At 53.7% G+C, this 12919-nt stretch overlaps 1 protein-coding gene across 1 annotated transcript in view; it reads right to left on the bottom strand.

Moving 5' to 3' along the window:
- MYO18B (myosin XVIIIB) overlaps positions 1-12919 on the bottom strand; it is a 138885-nt gene that overhangs the window by 39958 nt on the left and 86008 nt on the right. The window contains 4 exon segments of the mRNA XM_025199576.1: positions 229-366; positions 1414-1497; positions 2954-3070; positions 3562-3675. Of these exon segments, the coding sequence (XP_025055361.1) occupies positions 229-366; positions 1414-1497; positions 2954-3070; positions 3562-3675 (453 nt within the window).

Genomic DNA, 12919 nt, shown 5'->3' with positions numbered 1-12919 from the left:
CCCTACACCATGCTATGAACCACATGGCCTTTCCCCCGCCCCAGCAGCAGCTGCATTTCAGTGATGCTGGCCAAGCCCCCTGCGTAGCAGGACCATGCATTTTCTCTATTGCAGCAGGCACTTGTCAAGGGAGGGTGGCAGGGGGCATTCAAAACAGCAGCCCTTTTTGCTGAGGACGCTTTGCCCCAGGCTCACGTAGGCAGCTAAAAAAAAAAACACGTGCAGCACCTCAAAGCGCTTGATCTGCACGTTCTGGAACTGCAGCTTGTTCTCCAGGTCACAGATCAGCGCCTCCTGCCGGCTGACGATGGAGCGCTCGACCATCGCCTGCTCCAGGTACGCCGTCCTGGCCTGAGCCACCTGCAGCTGTTTTGGAAAAGAAGGGAGGGGAGACGAGAAAGGAGGCATTAAGGGCTTTTCAGGCTGCAAGTCTGGCACATCTGAACCACCCCAATGCCGCCGAGCTGCCTGTTCCCATATGTCTCTTCTGAACGCCTCTCCGCAGCATCGCATACGCTGGGGACCTCTTATGGCAGCACAAAAGGCACCGAAGCTAGACAGCCTTTTGACAGGCTTGAGTTTAGGGTCCCTAATACATAGGGCTTATTACACATTATATTATTATAGACGTATAAAACACAGATACCCTCCATTCTGCATTATGGTGAGGGTCCTCCTGACTCTTGGGCAGGTTAGAGCCGATCCAGCCTAAGTTACTGGGACCAGTCGTGTGTTTAAACTGGAATGGAGGCTGCACAGGACTGGCACTGCGGCCCCAAGCGCAGGGAGGAACCATCATCAAATCATAGGAAATGAGGGTTGGGAGGGACCTCAGGGGGTCGCATCCAGCCCACCCCCCTGCTCCCAGCAGTGCTCAGTCGTATCTGCTGGAAGAGGCATCCCTGCTCGGAGCGCGCGTGCCCTGGCTCCTTGCCTTGCACAGACGACAGCCCACAAGACGCTGCCAAAGCAGAGAAACCAACAGTTCAGCTCTCAAAGAGCCTGTTTTGTGCAAGGTTTCGTCCTCCCCAAGGGGCGTGCACGAGCAGGTCTCCCCAGGCTGCCTGAACGTGCAGCTCTGGCTCTGTCCCAGTTTCCAAGCGTTGCCCTCAGAAAAGTCAATAGCAGGCCAGGCTTACAACAGATAGTCAGCAGCTTTTACAGCTGTTCTTGTAGCACCGTGCTGACGCATCCGAGCAGGGCATTAGGAAGAGGACGAGGACCTTGGTGTTTGTATAGACGATGCTTCTCCCTCACGGGGGAAGACAGGTGCAAATACGACCTGCCCAAGTGCACAGCACTTATAGTTCGGGGTGGTCGCTCAGGGCATCAGTGAATCCCTGGGCACGGCGCCGAACGGAAATAATGCAGAGGGCAGGAGGACCCGCGTGCAATGAGAAGAGAAGGACTTACTTTCTCCTGCAGACTTTGCTTCTCTTTCTTCACTTCCTCCAGCTGCGTCTGCAGCTCTCGAATCTGAGCAATGTCCGTCGCAGACTGTGGAGACAGAAACCCCAGCGGTAGGGACGAGACAAAGAACTGGGAGCAGAGCTGGAAACGCGTGAGGACTTGCTGGGGCCTCTCTCTTGGCAAGGGAAAGGCACTTCCCAGTGCATCTAAATGGCAAACTACTCCTACTTTGGGTCCCTGTGACACTGTGCACGGAGCATCTCCCCAGGGCATAGCGGGCTCAGCTCTTTCCTAACTCACAGGTGCTTAACTCTGGCAGCGTCCAGCCGCTCCTCCAGCCCAGCCCGTCTCCTGCCCTATTTCCCACGTAGCCACAGAGCCAGCGTGCCCTGCCAACGGCTCTCCTATGCACGGGCAAGAGCTCCTAAGTAACTTGTACAAGGAGCTCATCCTGATCTTACACTGAACCTCATTTGGGGAAGAGGGAAATGGGGGGGGTTTCCAGTTAAACAGAAATTTGGTTAAGAAAAAAATTTATTTTCAGTGAACATCTAAGGGTTTAATTTTAAACTTTTGAAAGATTTAAAAAAAAAAAAGTGATCTGGCTATTGAAAACAGATGACCCATGTGCTTGGAGGTGCTCCATGGGCCCTTTGGCATCTTCGCTGGAGTTTGTCACAGCGGGAGAGAGCTCAGTTCAGGCCTGCCCATCCCAGGGGCTGCTTTTATGGACCGATGCAGCGTGCCCTGAGGTCCTGGCACATGCAACCCGGTGCCTTTGACGCGATAAGGGAACTGGAGCTGCCATAACCATTATAAGCCGTGATTTCAGCAGAGTAATACGCTCTTGCAAACCTGGCTCCAGCCACCTGCAGCTTATTGCTCTGAAGTTTTAACCTTTCCAGCGGGGTATGAAGCCATGATGTGCTCCAGTTACCTTTCTACCACGCTCCCTGCCGCTGGGGCTGGGAGGGAATCCCGCACCCACGCGCCTTGCTGCTCCACGTGTCGGGGGGTTTAAGCCTCCCCCAGGGGCAGTGGGTGCTGGCTGCAGCCTGGGCTGGGGGTGCCAATGCTCCTGCTGGGACTCAAACCCAGGGTCCTAGATAGGGGTCTTGCCCCTGCACTCAAGGTCAGACCAACACTGCATTGGGGTTGGGAAGGCATTTTCCCTCCCTGGCATAGACATGATATGGACTGGGGGGCTTTGCTTTCCTCTGTAGTGGGGGCACAGCCTCTGCCTGGGGTCTCTGGATCATCTATTACCAACTTTGAGCAGCAGCAGGATGTCGGCGGCTGCAACCCCGCGGCGGGGTCGGCCGTGATGGCCGGTGCTGTGTCAGGGGTGACTGCAGTTTTACTGAAAGGGGTTGGACAACGGATTTGGTTTGGACTGGGCTGATCCTGCCTCGGGGAGGGGTTGCACTACATGCCTCTGGAGGTCCCTGCCAGCCCGACCTCTCTGCAAATCTATCGGACCCCCTCTCTCCCACCTCCTGCGCCCATGTACGCTCATAATCATCCACTTCGTCCCCCTCTTTACCTGGGCAATCAGAGCCTTGTGCTTCGCCATGAGCTCATTGAGATCCTCCTGGTCCTCGTCAATGCGTTTCAGGAGATCGGCTTTCTCGTGCTGCAGCTGGTATAGCTGCTCGTCGACCTGTCGCACACAAACGGGGGCTCTGCTCGCTCACGGGTGGCAAAGGGCCGCTCAAAAGTGCCAATTCCCGCCAGGCCCGCGGGTGGGTTTTCACATTCGGCGGGGATCTGCTACGGCATTCCCGCCCGGCACCTTTCCCCATTTCCATTTACAGCCGTGGCACTGATACGATGGCCAACGTAGGCAGAAAGGAACAAACGAGGGGGGTTAGCATTTATCGCATCTCTGCAGAGCAATTAGGATACAGCGCACAGTTGGAAAGCGCTTGTGCTCCTTGATCCATCTGTTAAGGCAGCGAAGGCCCTGGGGCTGCGCTCCCCGGAAAGGGAGACGGCGGAAAGGAAAGACAAGTCAATCAAGCCTTCCTAGCAGCACTGGTTAGGGTCACGCGGTGCCATGGGGAAAGGGGCCTGAACCCAGCCCCCATCCCATCCCATCCCATCCCATCCCATCCCATCCCATCCCATCGTGCTGCTCCCCGGCGCACGTACCAGGTTCTTGTTCCTGCCGATGGTCTCCAGCTCCACGTGCAGCGTCTCCAGCTCCACGGCCATCGCCTTCTGGGATGTCTGGGCCTCCGCGCATTTGGCTTCGCTCTCTTCCCACTGCCGAGTGGGGGGAGACAGTAATTACATCGGAGGTCTCTGGCGGCACAGAGTCGTTTAGCAGATCACGCTTCTCCCTTTGCCGCGCAGCAACATTTATTTGCGTTTTACTCCCAGAGCTTTTTCACCTATTAAAGTACGCGGGAGCGCCACCTTTTAAAAATGGATGCTTCCCGCGAGGCCATCTGGCTTTATTGTACGCTCAAAGTGGCTCCTTTCTAATGGTTACAGTGCCATGAAATAAGACGCCGGACACAAATGCTCGCAGGTGCTTCTCTGGGAGGGAAGGCTCGCCTCGGTCGGAGTTCAGGTCTCTGCAGACCTAAATGCAAACCCTCAAAGCAAATGGCCATCTTGCTGCGTGCTGAGGCAGGCAGCCCTGCTGAAATCCTCCCGTCAGTCCTGGCAGCGGTGGAGGGAGCCAGAGCCGGGATCATTAATTTGCAAAATTATGTGAATTACATGTAATGCGTGATTAGAGCAATTCATGATTTGGAGTTTGCAAATGGGCCTTTCATGTCGCATAAATTGCATTTGCAAATACACATGGAAGATCGCATTTACAAATGCTAATTTGCTCTTGATTTTTATAGCTCAGCTATTAGAACGACAATGATCTTAAATGGGCTAGCAGCATCTGGAAGATGTAACACCACGCTAAAATCTTCCGAGAGCTCGCTGCAGTGGAGTGCGGGGGCACGACCGGCTCTAGGACGCCCAGCGTCAACTCCAGCCTCACAGACCCCCTTTTTTTTTTTAAACTCTCACTGCTTATTTTCATGAGCTACATGTTCCAGCTCATGCTACTGCCTCCCCTCCAGGCCATACCGTGGCCCTCGCCGGACGAGAGCACATCCGCATGGAGGGTAGGAGCTGCAAGTGACGGCACCTGGGACAGGCAGCGAGGAGACATGCACCATCCAAACCACCCCACAGGGATCATTTCAGGGGGTGGAAAGTACTCGACTTCATCATGGAGTCCTGCCCGCATGCAGCTCCCCTTAATGCAGATTGCACCGTCAAAAAGGTTGTATGCAAGTGTCTGGACCCCAGCTAAGACGCCCTCCAGCCTCTCCTGCAGCGAACCCCCCTAAGTGTTAGACGGCGACAAGGTGTCAGAGATGCTTCAAATAAAAAAAAGAGTAATCGACTGAGCTTACCACATGCTTTTCCTACCGCACGGAGGCTTTCCTTGGCCCATTCCCATCCTGGGAGCGACTGACCGCATTGGGGTCAATGAGTGACAACTGATGCGCTCGCAGCCCCAGAAGGGGCAGCCGCCTGCCTTACAACAGCTAGAGCTAGACAAACAGCCCGGGTCTTTATAAAAAGAAGAAGAAGAAGAAGAAGAAGAACCTGAAGATGTTTTAATTTCTTTTCTCCTCCTCCTCCTCACACAAAAGGGGATTATAAAGTACTGTAACTAGAGCAATTCTCACTTCATTTCACTCAACAATTTGGGGTGATTGAGACGTACTTGGAAAAGTGAAATAGGTAATTTGCTTCCTCCATGCCTAATGTGCAGAGGAAATTGAAGTCATTTTTTCCCTTAAAGTCAATGATTCTTTTTATCCAAGCAGCACCAGAGAGATTTCCTCAGTGCTGCAATACGGTGCATTTTGCTGCCAGCGCCGAAAGGGCCTGTACGCCGGCTCTGTACCTGGAGCGCGTCCAGAGCCAGGGTTTTCTCAGCTCCTTTTCGCCTGGTTTCTCACGGGACAAAAGCCACGTGATGGACGCTCCAGACGACTACCCGCGTGACTCCGGAAAGGTCTTGACTGTTAATTTTACTGCGCGCCTCTCTAATAACTAACCCAGGCTGTGTCAAGCCGCTGTGCCAGAAAAGCATCGGCTGAGCAGAGCTCTCGGCTATCGGGATGGACCCGAGGGCAGCGCGCGGCTGGACCCGTCTCAGCAGCTGGGTGTCACGCTGATGGCAGGTCTGGATTTGAACAGCTTTGGAAATATGAAAAACTATGGAGAGCAATGATGAAAAAGACCTAGCGAGGCATTTCATCCATTCCCCTGCCAGAGGGTCGTCCCTTCTGCTGTAGCTCAGGCTTGTTTTTGGTGCCAAGCAATGACTGCTCCCAAAAAGAGGCGCTCGCTGCCCTGGTCACTGGCATTCAACATTGTCCTTCACTTAACTGTATCCTCACCATCCTATTGTGCAGCCCTTCAGCCAGAAAAAAAGCAATGCTCTTCCTCCTGCTTATGTGCCCCAAAATGACTTGCCTTGGAAGTGCCAAGGGTCCTGTAACGGGGTGATACACCCCTCCACACACCAGACGCATCCGTCACCCCATCACCTCGCATCTGCTGCTGGGAGGAATCGAACCCAACACCTGTTTTCCCTTTGGACGCATGCAGGTATCCCTAGTCTTGCTGTGCATGCTGCAGACGTGCCAGGCAGCCCAACCCGAGCTCCAAGCTCTTGCAGTTGAAGCCAAGGGGAAGGATGCTGTTGTTATACAAGATGCGATTTTGCAGAAAGAGAGGCTTGCACGTGATATGAAGCCGTGCTCCTCTGGCTGTCGGTCACCTCGCCTGCCACGCGCGCCATTTCTCTCCATCCCCAGGCTGCACCTTCTCGCAAGCCAGGACTCGCGTCTCTCCGGGACCCCAGGTGCCCACAGGATCCCCAGACACGGACTGAGCCCCTGCAGCCCTATTGCATTGCAGATGAGAGCTCTCAGTAGTCCCAAGTCTTCTCCGGGAGCTGCAAAGCACTCATTTGCTTCCTTGGGGATCACGGCAGAAACGGAAGGTGAGCAGGGACAAGCTTGGGGCTGTTGATGCGCTGGGCTTATTCAGCCCTGGATTTTGGCCTGCTTTCCACCAGCTTCAGAAATCCCAATGCCTGGTGTCTCCGGGACACACAGCTCCATCTACAAAGCGCCCAGTAAATCTTGCTTCGGTTATGAAAGGGCTCAGCTGACCCTTTTACGAAGCAACGCAGTCCATCGTGCTGTCACCTTCATCAAACCCCTTCAGATCCACAGCCGGGGCAGCTTTACCATCCCTGTTACAAGACCGTGCTTGGGATTACCCCCAGGCATGTAAGTCAGCTGGAAACACGATGTGAAAGCACCAGCTACAGCACGGGGGCATTGGCTGGTTCAGGTCCCAAAAAAGTGTTATTAAAATGATATTCCCACCGATTCCCAAAATGAGACAAGTCTGGAGGACGGTAACGCGAGTTCCGTGTCCTTGCACTTTCCTCTCCTCCGAAGGGAAGCTGCTTTCCGTGCACACGCGCACGTGCATGCACGCCAGTCCTCCCGGCTGTCCTTTAGCAGCCATGTCACGTCCACATGGCACAAGAGATCTGGGAGGTTCTGGATTATAACGAGTTTCAGCTCAGCAACAGAGGAGCCAAGGATGCCTACGGTGTCGCACTAATTGCTTTAGAAAACAGAAGCAGCTGAAACTGCCATGGGTACCAGGGAGGCGCGGGCCACTCTCTGATTACAGATCAAATTCTTCTCTCCTGGGGTTGCACGGATCACACGCTGCCAGCTCCTCCACTGTGCCCGTGGAGTCCCCCATCACCGTGTCCATCTTGCTCCAGACAATTCCCCCCTGCCTCTTGGCTTATGGCGAGATGGGGGGAGGAAGAGCATCCGACGGGACAGCTCAGATTTTAGCCGGACTCACAACACTCTGGGCCTGCCAGTTGTTAGCAAGGATGCAGAAATGATGCAGGGCAGAGATGGGAGGTCACACTCTGCCTCGAGGCTCATGGATGTGGGCACATTACTGGTCCGGGCTCTCCCAGCGCACATCTCCTCCGAACTTGGGAAGTCACAAGACCAGGAGACGTCTCGACCGCAGCATGATGTGCCATAGCCAAGCCTAATCGATGAGCTTTTCATGAAGCCACCCTGATGGGAGATTACTCCAGCACGGCGAGGCCAGAGCTCGCCTCGCTGTGCCTTTTTTCATATTGAGAACAGATTAAAAGCAAAATAAATACGGATCCATCACTGCCCCGGGCAGCATGGCTTCTCCACGGGCTAGCCAAAGCCACAGGAAAGGCGGTGCATTTTGCTAGCGGGCCCTACGACGCAGACCCTCGTGCTACTTGTTTCCTGTGATGCTCTCTGCTTCCTCCCTCTCCTGGCTTGCTTCTTCTTCAACGACCCAGTCTTAAATGGACAATGCGCCTGCCAGAGCCCTTCAGCTTTCACCACGTCCCATGCTGCTGGAAGTGCCCGTGCCAGCGACCGTGGAGGAGACGACCTTCTCCAGAAGCCCACCTCCCCTCCCCTGGGTTCGAACAAACCCAGGGGCTCTGGACACGACTCCTGCACTCCTTCTCGTTAAACGCCCACCTCGCTTCTGCTCTGTTTAATGGCATTTTCCCACTCGGGAAAAGCAAATTGAAACTCCCCTAAAAAAATACATAATGGATGAACTGATGAATAACATTAGTGAGCTATGCTAAGCCATCTGTTAAATACCTGTCTTAAGTGGATGCTTCAGACTTATTAGGATACCAGACGATGCTCCGGGACCATATGGGTTTGGATTAACAAAAATGTAACGTCTTAGCAAAGTTTTTATTCTTCTCGTTATCGGCGGAGCGGCGCGTAGAATTTATCAGGTTTTGGAAGGAAGCCCTGCTGCGAACGCCGTCGGAAATCGTTTGCTTTTCAGGGTGGGCGTCATCACAAGGCGGTTTGGATACAGCCAAGGCCTTGCCACGGGGTCAGGATGTTAGCAAGGCATTAAAAAGAGATGCTGCCGTGGGCCCTATGATGCAAAGCTGCAGGAAGAGGGCAACAGGGAAGCTGGCAGGACCTTCTCATTATAAGCCCCTACCCAAATCAACTGGCTTTTCCTAGAAAGGAGGGGCAGGAGATGCATGGGGGGGCCTGAAGCAGGGGACACCGACCCTATGCACTGTCACAGCCCTGCCAAGCTCCCGCCTTGGACCCTGAAGAAACTTGTACAAGATGCTCCTCTTTCTCCCTTCCTTCTCTCTCAGCACTTCTGACTCCCCAATGGCCTTTTCCTCCTCCAGAGGTGCTTTGCACGGTGATCTCTGAACCAGTTAGCCTCCAAGGTGCTCCCCTTGCAAGCAGCACAACAAGCTGCTTGCGAGTGCCCCCCTGAACCTGAGCAACCGCGTGCAGGTGATCCCGGTCCCCCGCATCTCTTCCCACGCCCGGGCTGAGGCCCCGGACCGCATGTAGCTGGAATTTGCAAAGAGCTTATATACAAGAACCAGCCTTTCCTACCCCCTAATAAAGCCATAAATCCCAACGAGCAGCTAGAGCAGCTGCTGTACTGTTTAGCAGCCTTGTTCTTTTGCACTAAAAACCTTTTCATTCAGAAATAGCTTCCTTGGAGTCCTTTCATATTAAAGCAGTTTTTTATTGCTTACTGGTGGTTTTAAATGTCATTATTTGAATCAGAGGATTTGGGAAGAAAAAAAAAAATCCGGGATTTAACCAGCTACAGCCTACGCTGAGCTCCTAGCAGAGAACTGGCCAGTCTGTGCAAAACAGAAGCAATGCATTTGCTCGTACATATATTAGCAACTTGACATTTGAAGAGTTAAGGGGCAGGTTTTAAGCCTGGGTAGCAGTCAGCAGCACGCCCTTTTGTGCCCGGTGGTTTATCGCTTAGGAAAGCGTGCCATAAGGGTCAGTCCCTGAAACTCTTTTTTGTTAAGAAAAAAAAAAATGGCTATACAGAGAGGCTTGTCGAGCGGTGACGAACTGCCCAATTAACAACCCTGGAGACAGAGATGGGGAGAGAAAACGAACACATGTCATCCGTCTTCAGTGCCAAAGTGCAATGCAAGGGACAATCAGGGATTAATTTTTTAACTGGGGTGTTATAACTGGAGGAAATGGGTCAGGAGAGGGCTTAGGAGCAGCCAGGGAAGGGAGCTCATTAGTTGGAAAGCAGGTGCTCCGCGGAGAAGGGTGCTCGGGGTCCAGACCGGCCGCATCCGAGCTGCAGCCACCAAACCCACGGTCCCCCACGCCGCCAGGCCTGGCCCCGGGTGCACCCTCTGCCGTCACTGCATCGCGGCTGCTACTCAGAGCTCCTTCCTCCATGCAAACGAGCTCCTAATGACTGAACGCCGGCACCATCCTGAGCAGCGTGTCCAGACAGAGGCAGGATTCATTTCCAGACCCAGGAGCTTGGCTTGGCTAACACTCTGGGCAGCGGGGGGGCAGCCAATTTCCTGTGAGAAATGCTTTATTGTGAACTGATGGCTCTGTACAAAATGCAAGTACAGTCTTTCACTGAGGACTATGCCCGCATTTCCAGTGCCATCTGGTCTGCCTGCTACATAAGCTGTATCCGAAACCACTGGTCTTTGCAACAAAGGTCTACATGTTCCAAGAAGCCTATGGCAAATATTTAAGCAACGGTAAGACCGCAACCATGCAAGCCCATGGAAAGCCAGGACTCCAGGGTCTCTGCACAGCTCTGCACCTACTTCATTTTTAACCAGCAGCTCATCTCCACGGCAAACAGAATAAAAGATGAGATACTCCTGAAGCTACCAGCCCATCCCCGCCCCACAGACAAGCTCAATCAGGAGTTCACAACTGAAGGCACCCCTCGACAGACATAAGGCACTCCTCCAAAAGGGCCAACTCTTAGTTTTCAATTGGTTTTTGACTACAGAAAAATCACAAAAGCAATTCCTCTGTTGCCAAGGCCTCAACCAGATCGGCATTTTTTTAATGCTCTGGATTCCCATTGGAAACCTTTGGGTTGCTCTTGTTGGTCATGTTTACCCACCTAGCAGTACTAACAGCATGTCATCCTATGGCACTCTTGAAAGAAAAGGACCTGGGGGGACAGGGGACAAGAAGCTGAAGGGGAGCCAGCAGTGTGCCCGTGTGCCAAGAAGGCAACCGGCGTCCTGGGCTGCATTGGTAGGAGCGTTGCAGCAGATTGAGGGACGCGATTCCTCCCCTCTATTCGGCACCGGGGAGGCCACATCTGGAGTCTGGTGTCCAGCTGTGGGCCCCACTACAGAAAGGATGTGGACATATGGGAGACAGTCCAGGGGAGGGCACTGAAAATGGTTGGGGGCCGGGGGACAGGACTGGTGAGGAGAGGCTGAGGGAAATGGGCTGATTTAGTCTGGAGAAGAGAAGACCGATGGGGATTGAATAGCAGCCTTCACCTCCCTGCAAAGAGGATGGAGCTGGGCTGGTCTCAGTGGGGGCAGACGACAGAAGGAGCAATGGGCTCAAGTTGCAGCAAGGGAAGTTGACGTTGGATATTAGGAAAACCTCTCTCACTAGGAGGGTGGTGAAGCACTGGGACAGGTGGTGCAGTCTCCACCCTTGTTGGTTTTTAAGCCCAAGGTAGACAAAGCCTTGTCTGGGATGATCTAGTTGGGGCTGGTCCTGCTTGGAGCAGGGGTTGGACTAAATGTGACCTGCCGAGATCCCTTCCTCCTTCGCTGTCTCTGATTCTGTGACTCTAAGGATCTCAAGGCACCTTGGTTGAGAATCACTGCCCTAACCCACAGAAGATGCATTGGCTCATTGCGGGATCCCTAAATGAACGATGGTATATGAGTGAGAGCAGGGGCACATGTGCATGAAGAGCAGACAGCACAGCTGGCGAGAGGATTATTAGCTTCAGCTCAGCATGGCCACTAATTGTCATCCATAGCACTACAGCCTTGTGGGATGGGGAGGGCAAGTGGAGCAGCACATAAGGTTTTAACACAAAAATCCTAAGGCCAGCACTACGTCAGCTAATCAGACCTCCTGGGGACCACAGGCTATTAAATACGCTTTGCCTGGACACCCCTACCCTAAACCCAACGCGAGCAGGGTGATTTCCTACCTCTGAGAGGGGCCGAAACTGCGGGCTTCTCTGATGCGCCAAAGCTAAGCTTCCCGCTCCCCCCTTTCTGACCCAGCACCCACTGGGGGAGGCCATTTGCTGCCCCTTTGTATATCCGGGGTGCCTTCCCCAAAACCTAGCGTGCCCAGATCGCAGGCAGCCTCCTCTGCCCCTGGCGCTGAGCAAGTCCCGTCAGACGTGAAGGCAGCTTCGCCGCAGCAGAGCAAACACCAGCTAAGCAGAGCAACACGCACGTTCCTTCCGGTCGGCAGCCCAGGGCAAACAGAGACGGGCTCACAACTGAGCTCACCTTCCATGTTTCCCTCCGTGCCCGGTGGCACCAGCTGCTGCTCGCAGATGTTATTTATGCAGAGCCATTATCTCAATTATAGATGTCTGCTGCTGGAATTGCTTATGCCTCCAGATTAGTTTGTTTCCAGTGGAAACGTACAACGCGGATTAATTACTAAATGGTTCCTGAAGACTGGTGTCATTAAATCAACATTGCTCGCTCGCTTCTCCTTGACGCTCTGCGTTCTTGAGCGGGTGCAAGGGCTGCCGCTATCAGTCACAGAGCAGGAGCTCGGTGCAAGGCTCAGGCTCCCAAACGGCCCCCACGTCCTACACCCGGCGCGCCGGGCTCCCTGAAGCAGAAGCTAAGGTGTTTTGGATGTCTGTGCCACTGTCGCCAATGAGAACAAATGGCAAAACGCTCTCGCTCCCACTGTCCTGGCAGACTGGGGGCACAGCTCACCAAAGGGCAAGATCGGACCGCTGGCCATTCCCGAGAAATAGTAAACCATCCCCTGCCCTTGGCTGCCGCTCGCACCTGGGAGGCCGATATCCTCTTAAGCTCAAAGAAACAGAAACCCCCAGGCCATGGGCTACACCTGCATTAATGTGTTTTAGTTAACGCGCATTAAATCTAGTACCTCTGGGAGCATCTACATGTTCATTAACGCACCTTAGGTAATGCACATTAAATCTAGTACCTCCATTGTGAGGTACTAGGAAAATGCACATTAGTCTGTCTTAATGTGCATGAACTAAAGAACATGGGTTTTTAGTGATGCTTAATGTGTATTAGCTTATTTAATGCATGTTGAGTGTGTGGCAGAAATGCCCCCGTCGGTGCCCCTCTCCAGAGATCTGTCTCCACCAGCCTGGGAGGCTGCTGTTGAATCCCTCAGGGCGGGGATCTCCCACCTTGTCTGCATGACAAAAGCCTGGCGCCTGGGAGGCGATGCTCTGGTCACCTGGGCAGGGGAGAAAGGCCCGGCCCTGCGCGCGGGCCCAGGTAGCCAGGGATGCTTGGGAGATGGGTCGGCTTGTGGCCAGTATTGGCAGCTTCGATTGGACCGGGCTGCTGAGGTCAGAGAGGTTATTTAAGGGCCCGGGCCAGGAAGAAGGG

The sequence above is a fragment of the Alligator sinensis genome, unplaced genomic scaffold (assembly GCF_000455745.1).
Source record: "Alligator sinensis unplaced genomic scaffold, ASM45574v1 scaffold628_2, whole genome shotgun sequence".
NCBI lineage: Eukaryota > Metazoa > Chordata > Crocodylia > Alligatoridae > Alligator > Alligator sinensis.
This window is presented reverse-complemented; position numbering and strand designations above follow the sequence as displayed.